This window comes from Gymnoscopelus microlampas, assembly GCF_963454915.1.
Source record: "Gymnoscopelus microlampas genome assembly, chromosome: 24".
NCBI lineage: Eukaryota > Metazoa > Chordata > Actinopteri > Myctophiformes > Myctophidae > Gymnoscopelus > Gymnoscopelus microlampas.
This window is the reverse complement of record NC_139961.1, coordinates 21,058,914-21,078,286: the sequence shown is the minus strand read 5'-3', so window position 1 is coordinate 21,078,286 and position 19,373 is coordinate 21,058,914. Positions and strand designations below refer to the sequence as shown.

At 39.4% G+C, this 19,373-nt stretch overlaps 1 protein-coding gene across 1 annotated transcript; it reads left to right on the top strand.

Annotated features, from left to right (window-relative positions):
- Nucleotides 1-4,719: 4,719 nt before the first annotated feature.
- Nucleotides 4,720-14,350, top strand: faimb (Fas apoptotic inhibitory molecule b; the record flags this gene model as incomplete). The annotated part of the gene is made up of 4 exons (XM_084051715.1): nt 4,720-4,836; nt 7,788-8,016; nt 9,858-9,907; nt 14,201-14,350. The coding sequence occupies 4 exons, from the start codon at nt 4,720-4,722 to the stop codon at nt 14,348-14,350; spliced, it is 546 nt and encodes a 181-aa protein (XP_083907841.1).
- Between the last annotated feature and the right edge of the window lie 5,023 nt (nt 14,351-19,373).

Here is a 19,373-nt window from a genome sequence, read left to right as displayed (position 1 = left end):
AGTGATGTAACTAACGTCTGTTTATACCATAGTCTGACGCTGACTTAATGAACCAGCGCCAGGTCTATCTGTAACTGACCATGTAACTTATGTATTCGATTTATGTATTATGTGTGATTTAGTGAATAAATATCTAAAAGACAACTGATTTGAGTGATTAGCTTAAAACACCAACATCTCTCGACCCCCTTTTTCATTGGGCTTTAGCAACCGTAGCCACTGCTCAAGGCAGGACGTACGTGATTTGCTACAAAAGTGAACACAGACAGTCAGTCTTCTTTAAACATAAAACTGTAATGACACTTATCTGCACTTATTACACTAATTATGCAGGTGTAAAAAAAAAAAGAAAAAAGACTGCTCTTATATACATACACTTATAATGATAGCTACACCTAATAGTCCAGTAAAACTAACGTTTCACAACAAAGTAATTGTAACAGATTTGTTTTCACTAGACATCACTTCTATGAGGTGTCCAGAACGCCATACTAGTAAAAGTCCTAAGAAATCCTAGTTGCGGAAATAATAATTGCCATCAATCCAAAATGGCCGGCAATTATTCCCATTTTGGATTGATGCCAATTAAATGTATATTAAGTGTATGTTGCGAGACCCAAAACACCTGTTGACCCCAGGCTACAACACTAATGATAGGCTACAACACTAAATATAAAAAAGATGAAATACATCTACGATAGTCTTGATCTAAGGCTAGCGTCATAGGATGAAGTCATTTCATTGTTAGACGGATTAATGGAGTTCTGTGATCGTAGTAGACTCTGGGATTGTATTAAAAGGATCTCTGGCTAATAAACTGGAATTATGCCTTAATACATCATAATTGTCCTCTTTAAATGTAAAAACACCTTTAATATTTTATTTATTTTGTATTATTTATTTTTTTCACTCAATAGGGGCAATGCCCGTCGCAAGCCGATGATGTCATTTGCCCTTGTGTGGTCTAGCCATAGATATAGAAACCTAGATACCTCATTGGCCGCTGCAGTTCATTGGAGCGACGCAAACAGCCTTCTCCCTGGCTGTTGAAGGCAAAAGGGGGCGGGGCTGGCGGGCTAAGTTAGTGCAGTAAGTGAGTGTGGCAGTTGGGGCAAACGCAGTCCCCACAACATCATTTACGATTCTGTGCCTATCGGTACATAACTCGGACGGCGCTTAGTCGACTAGCAGACCATCGTCCGGTCGTCGCGGGCACTCGCGCCTGGAGGCGCTCGGGCGCGACTCCTCGGCCTCAAGGTCTGCTGAGTCGGCGCGCCTCCGTCATGGTCCAAAACTTTACTTTATCGGCGAAAAAAATAGTCTGCGGTTCTTTGAAAAAGTATTGTCCGAAAGCGGGAGTCGAATCGAGACTCCCAGAGGTAGTGGATCAGTAGTCCAATGATTAGTGAGGTGCGCCACTGAGGCCGGTGCTGAGATTGGGTAGTCGGGCTGGATTAGAATGTGACGTCCTAACTCTTCTATTGCCTTTATATGTCTATGGGTCTAGCCCTATGGAATGCATGAGAAAAAAGAAAAAAAAACGTAATACTTCCTAGAGTTATTATATTAGCATTAAAATCGATATTTTAGATATATATTTTTTTTTTTGCACAAGCATTCTATAAATTCCATAGGGCTGGACCACACATGGACAAATTACATCATCAACTTGCGACAGGCACTGCCCCTATTGAGTGAAAGATGAACTGTTTCTAAAATCGAAACGAATGGTTATTTGCCGAGTGGCTGGGCTTTAATATTACTTGTGCATAAACTAATGACAGTGTTGACCAGTCACCACTAGATGGCACTAGCTGCCTACTTTCTCATCAAAGAGATGAAAACTTGAACAAAGGCATCTCATAATAGTAGAATGCGATAAAACTAGTGGTAGAAAGTAACTGCATTTACTCAAGTACTGTACTATAGGTACAATTCTTCTTAGGTACTTATACTTTACTTGAGTATTTCCATTTTTCAATACTTTATACTTAAACTCCATCTCAGTCAGATGCAAATATTGTACTTTTTACTCCACTTCATTTATTAGTTACTAGCTACTTAGCAGATTTAGATTATACGGCCTATTGCAAAACCTACACACAAACATATATTTTATCCCTCGGCTATTCGAAAATAGCTGATCTACAAGTTCACAAGCTGTGAACTTTAGTACTTCTACTCAAGTAAAATGTTAAATCGTGGACTTTTACTTCTAATTTGGTATTTTATATTGTGGTATTGCTACTTTTACTTAAGTAAAAAATCGAAGTACTTTTTCTCACCACTGGATAAAACTATTATATCGTTTGCTGTCGGGCAGAAACCTCTTATCTCCATATTCTAACTTTTTGTGTTTTTTTGTAAATTAATGTACTACTTGATCATCAGCGTCACAGAAAAGTAGCAGATCTACGAGCCTGTAGATCTACTACTTTTTTTATGTGAATCCTGAAAAGTAACCGTTTTGGACATACAGTATGAGACAGAGACGATATGCTGTAAATAAATAGTACATTCAGCTAAGGGAGAGTTTACGTTTAATGGCCAGCGATCAGTTGTCATAGACCTATATACTTTACCCTATAAACCATACATTTGGTTTTATGACATTTTTCAAATTGTACGTTTTCCAATGGCAAATATTAAATGTTACATTAACATTTTTTAAAGTACATGATACTCTAAAGCTAGTTAAAACACTTAAAGATGGTGCAGGTAAACTTTGTTTTTGTAATAAATAAATACAATTAAAGATCTATATTCTACTACGTAATCGTTGATTGAATGTTTATTCCATAACAGGGGTCCCCCTATCTCTCCAGCTCTTTAGTAAACAGAGAATACATTTTCATGTTGTGATACCAATTTTATCCAATCCAATCCAAGAGAGAGATCATTTATCAGCTTTATTTTTTATAGCGTTCCAGTTCAAATTATGTCTGCTATTTTGTAATTTTTTACTATGTCTGTATGAGGTCTCACTCCTGATTGGATACAATTGGGGTCACCTGAAAAAGTATTTTAACACAGAAGAGGTGTTTTAAGTACTATGCACCAGTTTGTGAAGTTCCTTATTCAATATGCCTAAACTATAAAGGATCTACTCCTTTAAGATTCCTTTTCTTCTTCTTTTTTTTGCAGTTGGGTAGATCAGTGGTTCTCAAAGTGAGGTCTGGGGACCCCCTGGGGTCCTTGAGGGGGTTCCAGGTGGTCCAAAGCAAAATGAGGAACACTATTTGAAAGTAGCTAATCTACAAGTTTACATGAAATTGAAAGATTTTGAGGAATTTGTAATCATTTCTAAGTTTTTGTTTAACACAAATCTTCTACTATGAGGGTCCCTGGCAGAAAATATTTCCAGATGGAGGTCCACGGTCCAAATACGTATGAATATGGGGGTCCTTGACACGGGAATGTTTCAGAACCACTGGGGCAGAGTACTATACACACACTGTCATCAAATGTTTCGATGTATTGAGGACAAAGGACTCCAATAGAAACAAGTCATAGTGCTTTCTTGGGTTTAAAATCCTCTTAGCAGACCTTGTATTGAAACTGTACTTTCCTGTGCTTTTTTTTGCAAACTGCTAATAAAGTATTGAATCAATCAATCAAAACACCCAGTAAAATCCTCAGTTAATTTATCCATGTGTGACTCTGAGAGTGTACAAATGGAACCAAATGGACATACACTCCTCCAGAGTTAACCCATTAAGACCGGGAACACATCTGTGTCATTTTTTATTTCTTTGGCTATTCAAAAATAGCAGATATAAGCTCATAGCGTGACACCGAGTGCCGCGCTATGACCTTGTAGATCTGCTATTTTTGAAAAATTGTGAAAATCTTTGCTGTCCGGCAGAAACCAGCTAACTCCATGTTGACACTGTTGCATTTATTTCCATAAATCAGGGCCATTGAACACCCTTTACGTCTGTGTGTTGGAAAAAAAAATATTGAACCAATGAAAAGCATTAAAAAGCACTTCTGTCAAAACCAGCTAACTCCATTGGATCCTCAAACTTTCTGCTAAACCAGCTAACTCCACCGGAGTTAGCTGGTTTTGCTGACTCCAGGCGTTACCCCCTTTTGACCTCCAACCTCATTGTGAGCTTGGAGGTCCATTCAGCTGTTCTTATCAATGATGAACAAAACCTCCTAACTTTTTTTCATTTCCTGAAAAATGAACATTTTGGAGCTAGCTGGTTCCTGCCGGACAGCAGAGATATAAATGTTTTTAAAGCGAACATTTGTAACTCAAATATTTGCTGCTTTGCTAAATATTTTAAGTTATATATTTTCAAACAACTGTTAGGATATAGAAAACATTTTTAGAATTGGCCTCAGTTTCTTAATGGGAGGGTTAAATGGACACGGAGGCTTTGACTCTGCCTCCTAATTGACCGTGGCAGCGCAGAGAGTGAGCTCACACCTTTACCCGCTAAGCCTCTTACTTTAATACGCTTTCTGCTGAGCCTTAAGTTCACTGTCTAAAGTTCACTCAGGACAGAGCCAGGGAGAAGAAGGAGACAGCACACACACACACACACACACACACACACACACACACACACACAGCTCCCAGGACGAGGAGGAGCAGAATCAGTCAGAGAAAAGCAGTCTATAGAAACGTTTATAGATTATATGTTTTATAAAGTGCTGTGTTGTGTTCAGGAGTGCATGGCGTGAGTTGTGTGGGTCCTCCATACATACAGGATGTTGAGCGGTGATGTGGTGGCCGTGTGGGAGGTGGCGCTGAGCGACGGCGTGTACAGGGTCGAGTTCGCTCACGGCACCACCTCGGGGAAGCGCATCGTTTACATCAATGGAAAGGTAAGGGAAGGGGCGTTTAAAGCACTTAGCCTGACGCTTAAACCACTTAAACCCCATATGGTTGAGTGGAGTCCCACAGGGCTCTATGCTAGTGTATTTTCTGCTCTCTGTTATTGTGAGGAAAGCTTTTTTTGCTGAAAATAGCAGATTGACAAGCTTGTCGATCGGCTATTTTCTGCGAAAACTTTCCCCATATGGAATGCAAGGGTTTATGTGGTTAAACTAGGGGTTCCCAAACTTTTCAGCTTCAAGACAACAAAAGATACATTTGGTGTCTACTCTAACTCTACCCGGGACCCCCAAAAAATAGATTATGAATTAACCACTTAAAGGGATATTTCACTTTCAGAAAAAGTTTTGGTGATTTTATCATCTACTCAAGCCTTTGTGAGCCCCCCAGACAGTTTTTAAGTTGCTCGATTCAGTATTTAGATATTTGATTTTCATTTTATCAGACACGCCCCCTTCCTATACAAACCCATTGTAACTTCAAACTCCATTTTAACCATGTTAGATTCATCAAAAACACCCGTCCTTGGTTCTGGTGACTCACCCTGCCCTCCTAATGCGTGAGGGGGCCGTGTTTTTCCGAGATTTTTTTTCATTTATTTTATTTTATTTTTTATTGTATTTTATTTTTTCATTTTCCAAAAAAAATATTAAAAATAAATGAAAAAAGTAATTGAAAAAACACGGCCCCTCACGTATTAGGGGGGCGGTAGGAGACGGGTGAACCAAGGACAGGTGTTTTTGATGAATCTAACGTGTTAAAAATGGAGTTTGAAGTTACAATGGGTTTGTATAGGAAGCGGGCGTGTCTGATAAAATGAATATCTAATATCTAAATATTGAATCAAGCAACTTAAAAACTGTCTGCGGGGCTCACAAAAGCCTGAGTAGACGATACAATCACCAAAAGTTTTTTTGAAAGTGAAATATCCCTTTAAGCCCTACACAATCGCTTGTAGATCTGCTATTTTCGCTATTTATCAAAGGTTTCTTACATTAATTATGTGGGGGGGGGGGTCATTTTATTTTTGTTTAAGTTCTTAAAAAATATTTTAATATATATATTTTGAAATAATTGATGAATAAATACATGTTTTTTTTGTAGGGCACTTTAAAAAAAAGACACTTACTCACGACCCATAAAAATGGTTCCATGACCCAAAATTGGGTCCTGGCCCATTATTTGGGAAACGCTGGTTTTACACGGTTAAATAAGCTGGTCGTGCGTTTCCCCCTCAGCCCACTTTAAACATGTTTACATTGTGGCTCACATGGATGTCTTACTGTGTACAACCTCGTCCAGGCAGGAAATGTAACTTTTTTTAGGGCAGTGGCTCTCACAGTGGGGTGCGGGGACCCCCAGGGGTCCTTTTCCAGGGGGGTCCCATGCAGCAAAATAATTGAAAGTTATAGGAAGCAAGTGGAACCTTAATGTAACCAGTGGTGGAAAAAGTACTCTGATTTTTTACTTAAGTAAAAGCATCAATACTGCAATGTAGAAGTCTGGAATTCAAAATTGACTTGAGTAAAAGTACAAAAGTATTGGTATCAAATCTACTTAAAGTACCAAAAGTAGAAAGTACTCATTATGCAGAAGGTCCCATTTCACAAGTTTTCAAATGTATAAAATCTTTTGAAAATAGCAGATCTACAAGCTCACAATGTAGCTGTATCCCATTTGATCTGAATCTGCAAAGTTACTGAAGCTGTCAGTGTCAAATGAAAATAGCAAATCTACAAGCTCACAATGCGACGCATTGTGAGCTTGTAGATCGGCTATTTTCAAATGGCCGAAATGTATAGGGTTGAAGTGGTTAATGTATGTTTTGTAATATTAATCAAAAACAAAAAAGTAACTAGTAACTGAAGTTATCAAATAATTGTAGTGGAGTAAAAATACAATATTTGCCTCTGAGATGTAGTGGAGTAGAAGTAAAAGTATTGAAAATTGGGAATAAACTAAAGTACAAACTGACCAGTCATAGCCAAGACAATATATAATATTTACATGTAATGTGATGGTAGTTTATTATTAGTATCAGTAGTAGTAGTAGTTGTATCATAGACATGGTGCCAGATAAGCCTATGATTGTGCAGTAATGTGACCATATAAGGGAGAAGTGGCCAGAGGCCCTGTGGTATTAAATCTCCTGTAATGACAGGCCAGTATGTGTGCAATGCAGTGGTGGAAGATGTTACTCTGATGTTTTATACTCCAGTAAAAGTAGCAATACCACGATGCAGAAAGACTCTGTTACAAGTAAAAAAGTCCTGTGTTCAAAGTTTTGACCTCAAAATGAACTTAAACTGACAAGACACTGCAGAATGTCCCATTTCACAAAATGTTTCGAAACTAGCTGACGCGACGCATTGTGAGCTTGCAGATCGGCTTTTTTTGAATAGATAAATTATTTAAAAAAAGGCCATAATTGAATATTTCAAAAGATATATAAAAAAGCTTCACCATTTTTTTTTTTTAATCTACAGAGTAACTTGTACATTAAGTTTTCACATAATTGCATTGGAGTAAAAAAGTACAATATTTGCCTCTGAGATCTAATGGAGTAGCAGATCTACATCGACACGTTGTGAGCTTGCAGATTGGCTATTTGAACTATTTGACAATGTTTTTAAAAATAGTTTTTAAAAAATGGCAAAGAAACTTTAGGGAATCGGCGAAAATAGGGCCCTTAATGTATTGCTATTTTTGAAAAATCTTGAAAATGTGTGCAAATCTTTCAATCTTTTTTTTAAAAAGGCGAACATTTTTTACACAAATCTTTGCTTCAGGGGGTCCCTGGCACAACATATTTTCAGGTGGGGGTCCGCGGCCAGATACATATCCATTTGGGGGTCCTTGACATGAAAAGGTTTGAGAACCACTGCTTTACACCACTGCCAGAAACCACGGTACATTCTCCTTGACCTTCTCCCCATCATAGGAAGTCATCAGAAAGGACTGGCTGTTCAAGCTGGTCGGGAGGGAAACGTTCACGGTGGGAGGCCTGGAGACCAGAGCCACCGTCCACATCGACGCCATCAACGGCTTCTCCTACGAGTACTCGCTGGAGATCGCCGGCAAGAGCCTGGAGAAGTTCATCAGCAACCGAGCCAAGACGTCCAAGACGTGGCTGCTCAAAGTGGACGGAGTGGATTACAGGATAGTGCTGGGTAAGAAGAGGCTGTTTCACACTAGTGTATTATTAATACACTATTGTTTGGTTAATACAGTATTAGCCACTTAAACCTTATCTGGTTGACCGGAGTCCCTCAAGGGTCTATACTAGTGTATTTTCTGTTTTCCCAAACTAGTGAAAATAGCAGATCTACAAGCTCACAACTGAATTGCAACACGTTCTGAGCTTGTAGATGTAGATCGTCTATTTTCACTATTTTCTAAACTTAAAAAAGAAAATGATTGATGGAATCTCTTTGATTTCTTTTTTTGTATTTATGAAATTCCTTAGAAAAATGATAGATTTCTTTGTATTTATTTTGTTGTTGACATTTCTGAAAATGTTTTGAGGAAAAATAAATAAACTAAGAAACGAAAAAAAGGGGATATTTACTTGCGGACCCATTTTTATGGGTCGGCGACTCAAACATGGGTCCCGACCCACTGTTGGAAACAGTGGCTTACATCAGTGGTTCTCAATCTTTTCAGGCTGTGACCCCCCAAAATAATCATATTACATTTAGTTTGACTCGGTTCCACAGATAAATATTGTGAAAATAACAGATCTACAAGCTCTCTTCACTGTCATTTGGGGACCCCCCCCCCCCAAAAAAAAAAATCATGTGGGGACCCCCTGCGAGCCCCCAACCCACAGGTTGAGAACCACTGGCTTTACACGCCTCACCCAGCAGCCTGCATGCCACCATTTGCCGTGAGGAATGTAGGTGAGCGCACTGTGACACCCATGGTGTCACCCTCTGTGACATAATCTGTTCAGGTGACACGTTCGCGTCTATTTTTAGACCCGCCGCGGCTGCCAGGGATCTGAACGGACACGGGAACGCCTGCATTTCCTGTGTTGTCAACATCAGAGACAAGACAAAAGAATAATAACCAAAAAATGCTTATCAAAACACATGGAAATTAGATTTATACTGTAGTGGTTTAGTTTGATTCAGTTTATTTGTGCAGTGATACAAACATTGCAAGGCTATAGTTTATTTGTTTGGCACATTTCAGCAAGGCAATTTGATGTGCTTTACACAAAGCGTTGAGCGTTAAAAGACTTCAAGACACGGAGCAAAATAAAGACATAAAAGAACATTGGAATATATATAAACAAAGAGAGTAAAATTAAAGAGCAGAAAGAATAAAACATCTCAATAAAAGGCACTGGCAAACAGAAAAGTTTTTTTAGCTGCAATTTAAAAGAACTATAAGCACTGCAGCAGAGTTCCGGAAGTTTCTGGAAGTTTGTTCCAGATATGTGGTGCATAAACACTGATGTTTAGATCTGGGGACAGAAAACAGACCTATACAGTATAAATGAATAAAGTCACAGAGAAGAAACAAGCATGATTGCATCATGCAAGTGAGATATAAATAAAAGCTTTAGTGGGCTTATGAAGTGCATTACCGTGGAGAACAAAGACAATATTTTAATTGGTGTCTAATGATAATGGAACAGTCATGGAGGGAAATGTCACTACTAAGTATTGTAGCCGGGGGAAAATAAACAGCCTTGGTGCAAAGTAGAGACAGACAGACAGACCGAATGACCTTTACTGCTGTGCACATGAATCACAGGAGAGATAGAGGTAAGAATAGAGAGATACCGCTATGATTAAAGAATGAAAAGGTAAGAATGAAGAAGTTGTAAGATTGTGTGTGTGTGTGTGTGTGTGTGTGTGTGTGTGTGTGTGTGTGTGTGTGTGTGTGTGTGTGTGTGTGTGTGTGTGTGTGTGTGTGTGTGTGTGTGTGTGTGTGTGTGTGTGTGTGTGTGGATATGTTGGATGTTGGATTGGAATAATAGCAGAGTGGCTCTTCTCTCCAACAGAAAAGGATACAATGGATGTGTGGTGCAATGGACAGAATATGGAGACCACGGTAAGATTGACAAAACATTACCAAAAATACAATTATGAATGAACTGCTTAAGCCCTATTTAAAAAAAAGTGAATATAGCTGATCTACAGGCTTTCTTCCATATGAACGGTAAAAAAATTACCCATGAAAACAGGTCCACGAGTCGACCCAGAATGGGTCACCAGCCTATGTTTGGGAAACATTGCTCTAATGCATTGCAAATGGATGTGAGCTCATTGTCAACAAAAACAGCTGCCTAGTCTTATTAAATTATGCCAGTGACCCCAACAGTAACACAACACAACATGTAAACATAATTCCTGTCTAATGCCGCCCCTGGGCAAAACAAAACACTGAGGTCCTATCTGCTGCATTCATTGTTTTCCGTCAGCTCATATGCAAATTTGAGCATATTACTCCTTTGATCTTGCGCAATAGTTTGTTATTCCTCTGATCATGTTGGCACACTAAACAGTGAATCAAAGTTCACACACACACACACACACACACACACACACACACACACACACACACACACACACACACACACACACACACACACACACACACACACACACACACACACACACACACACACACACACACACACACACATCATTATGTCTGAGCTACTGAAATAAATCACCCGGGATTAGACACATGTTGAAGACTGGCTATTGACTTCTGGTTCTGTGGTAATTGCTCTTTGTGGAAGGATTAACATGATATTGTTGAGCTATAGGAAGACTAGGAAAGTGACAATGGTGGAATAAGTACTAAATGTCTTAACTTAGGTAAAAGTATCGATACTGCAATGAAGAAACACTCTGTTACAAGTAAAAGTCCGGTCATCAAAATTTGCTTGAGTAAAAGTACAATAGTATGGGCATCAAAATATGCTTAAAGTACCAAAAGTAAAAGTACTCATTATGCAGAATATTTCACAAGGTATCATATGTATAAAATCTTTTGAAAATAGCAAATCTACAAGCTTGTTCTTGTAGATTGGCTATTTTCAAATAGCCAAGTTTTACATAGGCCTGAAGTGGTGTATGTTTTGTATGTATGTTTTGTAATAATAATTCAAATCAAAGTAACTAGTAACTAAAGTTTGAAATTAATTGTAGTGGAGTAAAAGTATAATATTTGCCTCTGAGATGTACAGTAGTGGAGTAGAAGTAGTATTGGAAAATACTCAAGTAAAGTAAAAATGCCTCAAAATTGTACCTAAGCACTGTACTTGAGTAAATGTACTTTACACCAGTTACTTTACACCACTGGAAAGTGATTATAATTATGTGAAGAAATACACATTAAACGATTGAATACTGATATTTTTCAAATTTTGAAACAAAGCCCCCCATGCTATTGAATGCTATTGAAATACAACAATAGAACTCTCTTTGGCAAATCAGGAAATGCTTTGACGTTTTTTTTCCTACATACTACTGTATCCCTGCTAATTAACAAAGGAAAGTCCCTGATAAGTCTTATCTTTACACCTGTCTCTATTCGTGAGAATCAAATTAGGAACTTTCTATGATGAGTTACCAACTCATTTGACTGCATTCAACTCTATTAATGTTGATCAGATTAACATTTCTTCTGGCTGACCGGGCCCCTGCTTGTGACCTCCACGGTAAACCCACCCTCTAGGCCAGGGGTTTTCAACAGGTGGTCCGTGGACCACTGGTGGTCCGTGAAGGTATTGAATCTGGTCCCTGACCATGCATTTAAGACCCCTACACACTGTACGATATTTGACCCGATTTCACTGTGTGTGTGTGTGTGTGTGTGTGTGTGTGTGTGTGTGTGTGTGTGTGTGTGTGTGTGTGTGTGTGTGTGTGTGTGTGTGTGTGTGTGTGTGTGTGTGTGTGTGTGTGTGTGTGTGTGTGTGTGTGTGTGTGTGTGTGTGTGTGTGTGTGCGCGCGTACACGTATGCATCTCTGAACAGTATTGCCAGATTTGGCGAGAGAAATAAGCAACCAGGTCTATGAAAACAAGCCCAACAAAAGCGACTAGGCCGCATGAGCACTTTAAACCTAAGACCCCTACACTGTACGATATTTGAACTGTAGTAACGCAGGAAAGTGAAGAATGGTATTTTTATTATGAACTGGTGACCTTTGATGACGCATCAATGTTGTCAGTTACTGGGAAGTTGGAAGTCAAGAAATTCCACAGAAATAGAATTAGAATGAGTTAGTTAGAATCTCAAGAAGGGGAGGTGTACTGGATTGCCTGGTTGAGTCATCGTTATTAGAAATGCACAACATGAGTTTAATATGGGAGATTGTCCCCAGGATGATTCTTAGTCAGGGTGGTGGTCCCTGGTTCACAATCAGTTGAAAACCCCTGCTCTAGGAGCAGTGGCGTCAGTTCAGCAAAAGCTAAGGTATGGCAGCATGCACGCGACCTCATGCGCGCGCGCACATTTTTTGTGCGGTTCTGGGCGGGTTGGGTTCGTTTTTTTCCAGTTTTTGGTTACTTTATTTCGGTTTTAGGGTTAGGATTCGGGTTAGGTTAGGGTTATGTTATTTAATTCTTATTTTTGCCTGATTTTCCCGATTTATTATCAAAAAAGTACTTCTTTTTTTTTTCTTCCCTGGAGCCAGGGTATGGCAGCTGCAATAGCCTGCCATACCCAATTGACGCCCCTGTCTAGGAGGCCATTGGTTCTCAACCTTTTCAGGCTGTGAACCCCCCAAAAGAATCATATTTGAACTCGGGACCCCGCACCCTGACAAGCACTTGGAATTGTAGGAGTTCAGGCATTACATTTAGTTTGACTCTGTTCCAAAGATGCAAATTGTGAAAATAGCAGATCTACGTAGATTGTACGTACAATTGTTGCCTATTTGTTAGGTTATATTTAATCTGAGTTCCCAGGAGTTTTCGCCAGCTCTGGCGAGGAACTTCTGGGCCAGAGCCCTGGTATTTGTGGGCGGGATGTATCTTACGCTCTGAATCTGAGCGGACACGCCTCTTACCGGTCTGAGAGCTGTGCAACTCGTCTAAAAAGTCCGACGAGAGGCAAACAGCAGTACACAACAATGGCGGCCGAAATTTCTCAAGGGGAAATTGCTTCCCGTCGATCCTATTTAGATGCAACACCTACTGCATGTGGATCCTGCCCCCTTTTCTTCATTGGCTGTTGATTTGAATCACAACGCAGTGGCCGCGCCCCTGCTGTCCAAGCTCCGACGCTAACCCTCCCAGACTAGGTTATATTTGACAATTTGGCCAATGTTTGACCATTTTTATATCATCATTTGTTGGTTACTTTTGACGCAGTAATGGTCTTCATTTTTTTTTTTTTTTGTATTATTTTAGAGGTATTAAAAAGGTCTTAAAAGTCCTTAAATTGTAACTTGTAACTAGAAATGTGCAGATACCCTGTATACAACTATACTGTATATGTTGGTTGAGAACCACTGCTCCAGGCAATTTTAATATACAGTAGGATTTGATGGTACACTGGACTGAGACGAGAGGGAGTGAGCAGAGGGAAGACAGCAGATCCAACAAAAACACTGAACCAGATTTAAAAAACAGTACATCAGCTGAGCCACCAAGGACCCTGTGTGAACATTTTGTACCGCTTGAACCCTAGCATCCCTATTCCGGGGCTAACATTCGGTGAAAATAGTAGAGCGAAAACGAGAGGGGGCCTAGTAGAGCCTTCAACTAAGTATAAGGTTTAAAACTTAAACCCTTACTTAGACTTTAGTGGTTAAAGGATCAGCATTATGTCATGTCTGTACTTTGTCACTCTTACTCCTCAAAAGCATTTTCTTTTAATATCTTTTTCCGTTATTAAGATATATCGGCCTATTTGTGATTCTGATACATCTCAAAATATATCTTAAACACCTAAAAATCTAATGAAACTCACCACTCTTCAAAATGCTATTCTGATGTATTGTGCATACGTCAAGTAAGTCTGTTAGTCAAAGAACATTCACTTGGCATACAGTTCAGAGGTCTGGCATGAGAATAGGCACTACAGCAGTGTCCAGTGGTGGAAAAAATACTCAAATTTCTTACTTAGGTAAAAGTATCAATACTGTATTGTAGAAATACTCTGTTACAAGTAAAAGTCCGGAATTCAACATTTACTTGAGTAAAAGTACAAAAGTATTGGTATCAAAATGTACTTAAAAGTTAAACTTAACTAAGTTACTAACTCTGTGGCCATTGCTCTGATCAGTGCAATATACCTTACGCCTAGATTTGAAGGCGGCCTGAAAATCTAGTAAGGTCCAAACGCCTAAAAGCTTAACCTAATAACGATTCTGACCTGACTGTTCACAGGGGGAGTTTGTGGACGACGGAACAGAGACGCGCTTCTTGTTGGAGGAACATGAGTGTTGCATCAAGGCTGTCAGTGGAGGCAAGAAGAAGTCCGGCATTGTTCACTATCTGCTGGTGGACGGAGAGGCTGTACCGGCAACCATACAATAGCACTGATATTACCAGCAACCCGTGCAATAGCATTGACATTACCAGCAATCCATCCAACAACACTGACTGTATACCAGCAGTGCAGCGCCCATACAATGACTCCGTACCAGCATCTAAATCAGTGGTTCTCAAACTTCATTATTTATTTCAAAGGCCACTTCTAAGTCGGGTCCATTTGGTTTCATTTGTACACACTCAAGAGTTACAAATCTGTAAGGGTCAATAGGCTCTATGCACAGGCACAGCAGCCATATTGGAAAGAAATTGGGCCTCTAATTACTTCCTTCACAGGTGTTACCAATGATACTAATGAAGGCTCTGTTCCATTCTGGTCAAACAGAGTCAGGGGTGCTGATATTGTGCATGTTGACTCACTGGAAATGGGTCTCAAAGTGTGGTCCAGGGACCCTCATGGTTCCTTGAGGACCTCACGGACCTCATGGTTCCAAATGGACCCTTACGGGTGTATAACTCTGAGAGTGTGCAAATGGAACCAAATGGACCCGTAAGGATCCATTTGGTTCCATTTGTACACTCTCAGAGTTATGGGGGTCCTTGAAATTAAAAGGTTTGAGAACCACTGTGCTACACGAAATGGAACAGAGCCTTCATTAGTATCATTGGTAACACCTGTGAAGGCAGTAAGGAAGAGGCCCAATTTCTTTCCAATATGGCTGCTGTGCATAGAGCCTATTTGGAACTCCCTCAAGGAACCCTGAGGGTCCCTGGACCCCCACTTTGAGAACCCCTGATCTAAACAATAACGCTGACTGTACCAGAAAATAAAATAAAGTGATGGCGTCAATATGGAAATGTTTTTCTTTCTGTCTTTTTTCTCTTCTATACACTGTATATAAAATATATATTTTAATTATACACACATGCATCAAATTAGGTTTATGTCTGTGTTAATGTAGAACATAAAATGTACAGTATAGCATAACATTTGTCTTGTGTTTTCACATCTGGAATTCTTGCTGGGATGAAGTTTGTTTTGTTTGTTTTATGTACGTGTGTTTGTGTATGTTATTGTGGCTAGTGCTGTGCGAATGTGTCAATGTTAACTAGTGGTGGATAAGCACTCAATTATTGTACTTAAGTAAAAGTATCAATACTGCAATTTTGAAATACTCTGTTACAAGTAAAAGTCTGGAATTAAAAATGTACTTGAGTAAAGCAAGGTACAAAAGTATTGGTATCAAAATGTACTTAAAGTACCAAAGTAGATAGTCCTCATTATGCAGAATATCCCATTTCACAAGTTAAGATGTATACAAATCTTTTGAAAATAGCAGATCTACAAGCTCAGATCGTGACGCATTGTGAGCTTGTATACGGCTATTTTCAAATGGCTGATATATAGGGCTGAAGAGGTTAATGTATGTTTTGTAATAATAATCAAAATCTACAAAGTAACTAGAAACTAAAGTTTCTATAATTGTAGTGGATTAAAATGACAATAATAATATTTGCCTCTGAGATCTGAGATGTTAGATGTATAGTGGAGTAGAAGTAAAAGTACTGAGAATTGGAAATACTCCAGTAAAGTAAAAAATACCAAAAAAAGTTCTGTACTTGAGTTAATGTACTCAGATACTTTACACCACTGCCGGTGCTTTTGTCAAGATTTCAAACGAATGTTCTCAGACAAACGTCACAAACCGTGAACAAACTAAACTGGACAGTGGAATTGGTCATTATTGCGTAAGCTCCACGCAATGATCACCTTCTTGAACTGGGAACCAGCAGACTTTGCATGGGGTACTATTTTGCCCTGCGTCAGCCCTGAAACATGACTGTCATATCATGACAGTCATGACGAAACTTCAACCTGGTATTTGCACTTTTTTCCATTTACAACCCGTTCACCTACATAAACGTTCTTATTTCAAATATAAAGTTCTTAACTCATGGCTATGGATGTTAACATTATGTACGGCTCCTCAGAAATACCCTTATGTTCTGAATTGTTCAATATAAAGCATTTTAATCCAATTGGTGGCCATTTTTTATAGTTATAAACGGTTGGGAAGTGCAATACACCTCCCAACCGATAGGGTCGCGTCGTTGAAAGAATAATGGAGAAAATTCGGGGGAAATGGCCACCGATTGGATTAAAATACTTTCTATTGAACAATAAAGAAGATAAGGGTACTTCTGAGGGGTCGTACATAAGTGTAACATCCGTGGCCATGAGGTGAGCACTTTATATTTGGAATTTGACTGTAGATGTACGGGTTGTATTGTAAATGGAGAAAGTGCAAACACCAGGTTGAAGTTCAGCCGTGACGATCGTGACAGACGAGCGTCATGTGATCCATGGCTAGCCATGTGAGAGAGTTTGTCATGTAGTCGTTCTGCCCATAAATTCAACAAATTGTTTAATAGGCTCTATGCACAGCAGCCATATTGTGAAGACATTCACAGGTGTTACCAATGAAATGATACTAACGAAGGCTCTGTCTGTTCCATTCTGGTCAAACAGAGTATTATGCATGTTGGCTCACTGGAAACACTTTGCTACACACGTGGGTCTAAAATTTGGGTCCAGGGGCCCTCATGGTTCCTTAAGGGGGTTCCAAATGGCCCCTTACGGGTTTGTAACTCTGAGAGTGTACAAATGGAACCAAATGGACCCATAAAGGTCCATTTGGTTCCATTTGTACACTCTCAGAGTTGTGTAAATAGAAAAATCTGAGAACCACTGTGCTAGACTAAATGGAACAGAGCCTTCTTTAGTATCATTGGTAACACCTGTGAAGGAAGTGAAAATATGGCTGCTGTGCATAGAACCTATTGTCATGTAATAAAGACACAATGTTTGTCTTTTTATTACGTGACATGGTTTTAAATTTGATACTAGCTCTGCTACTGGAGAAATTAACTTGACGTAATATATGTATATTAATCTTATATGCAATTGTCAAAACTTATACTTATACAATTAGGAATTGGGAAAGTGAAATGGGAAACTGATGACACAAAGAAAAGAGCAGACACAATTGGAACTGGAACACAATACATTTGAATTTAATTGAATCCTGAATGGATGAAATTGGCAAGCCATCTGATGTTTTTTTCTGTTTAGTAAAGAGCTGGAGAAACGGGAAGACCTCTGTTATTGAGCAAAAACTCAATGATTACTATCCGAATATACAGCTTCAACCAAAACAATACTACAATACTACAATTACAGTGTGTGTGTGTGTGTGTGTGTGTGTGTGTGTGTGTGTCCTTCTGTGAACAGCTAATCTCCGGCACCATCGGCTTGATCGCAGCGAAACTGAACTCAAATCATGCCACTCCACTCAAATCGTGGCAATGCCACTTGAAAAGTGGCATTGCAAGCATGATAATAATATTTTGGAATATTTAGAAAACATTTTAACAACACAAATATTGTACAAAGTACTGGCACAACATATATTTTCAGATGGGGGGGTCCACGACCAAATACATACGGTATTAATTTGGGGGGTCCTGATGGCAATTGATATCCTTTTAAAGCTTTAGTTATTACTAGTAGTAGTTGCCAACTAGTAGTTGGTATTATAATAAGAGTATGCGATTGTCTTTAATACTATTGTTTCATTGCTGTCCTTATAAAGACTAAAACAGAAGACATTACTAACCCATTAAATCATTACAGGCAACTATATTAATTGTGTTCATGGCTGGTGTGCATTTGGGCCTACTTGAAAAAAGGGTCATTTTAGAACAATGGCAGAAGTTGGAAAGCACCGTGTGTGTGGCTCAAGTGATGAGATATAAAGGATATAAATGAGCAGAGCAACTGTAAAAGGTCAAAACATCAGATGACCAGGCCGTTGGTGTGAATCAGGGGTCAGCATCTGTCTGGATTTGTGTATTGGTTCCTTTTCCCACTTCTCTAATCTTTAAGATGCAGATGGATAGAAGTTACCCCCAAGGGCTTGCAAAGAAATGCGGAATCAGATGGCGAGCACCCTGGGCAAGACCTGGGATGTTGGTTGTCTAGGAAGTTGACAACCGGAAATGGTTGAATTTGGCGGAAGTACCGCCCAAGGAAATGACGTTGATGCTTTACAAATCTGTTAACATTCTCCATGAATGAAACGAGTGTTGTGATTGGTCAAAAAATATCGTTTCCGGGGGAAACGGAAATCATGTCCACTCAGGACTAGACACTCGCTGCTTTAGGTCGTGACCAGGCTCTTCTCTTCGTAGATGAGTGAGGCTGGGACCGAGGTTAGATGGCGAGGGGCAGACAAGGAGATGACGCTCCCAACTGGAAGACCACCCATTATTATTCTATGTATTAATAAGGCTCAGGAGGACATGTTAGCGGGGTTCTGACTTTGTGAACTGACCTCGATGCAACCTGTTTGCTGATAAGGAAAGTTAGAATGGGAGCCCAGAGATCTCTGTTAAAGGGAAGACTACTAATTTTCAACATTGAACTATGTCTTTAATACACTTAGAGCTGTTGTGTGGAAATAAGAAAAAAGTCCCCCCCCCCCTCTATGTTGCCTAGAACTGGATAATTGATTGAGGTCATATGATCAGTGACATACGCAGGGTGTACTTTTGGCTGAGGGGGCGGGCTGATTAATAAATACACTCAATTTTAACAGTCTTGTCCGCTCTTAATTTCACCAATACAACGGATGCGCAGAGAGTGTGATCCTGAAGGGTAGTACATTATTACATTGCACAATTATGTGTCTGTTGTTTAAATAGCCTTGAATCTCCATCAGTCCTTGACATGAAACAGTTTGAGAACCATTGACTTAATTAGGCTATATGTGTTTTTATTTGTTTACTTGTTTATTTGCAGTTTCATTCATTCATTCATTCATGGCACAAATAATGGCCCATAAGAAATAACTTACATCCTCCTCATACTTAGGGGATGCCTTACAGATAAATTGTACAAGGTAAAAAATCCCTCCCCACGCCGCTTGGAGGCGGAGGTTTTTCCAGGAGGAAATTCATTTCACGGTGCAACACTCCTCTCTCCTCCTGCCTCTGGTGGATCCGCCTC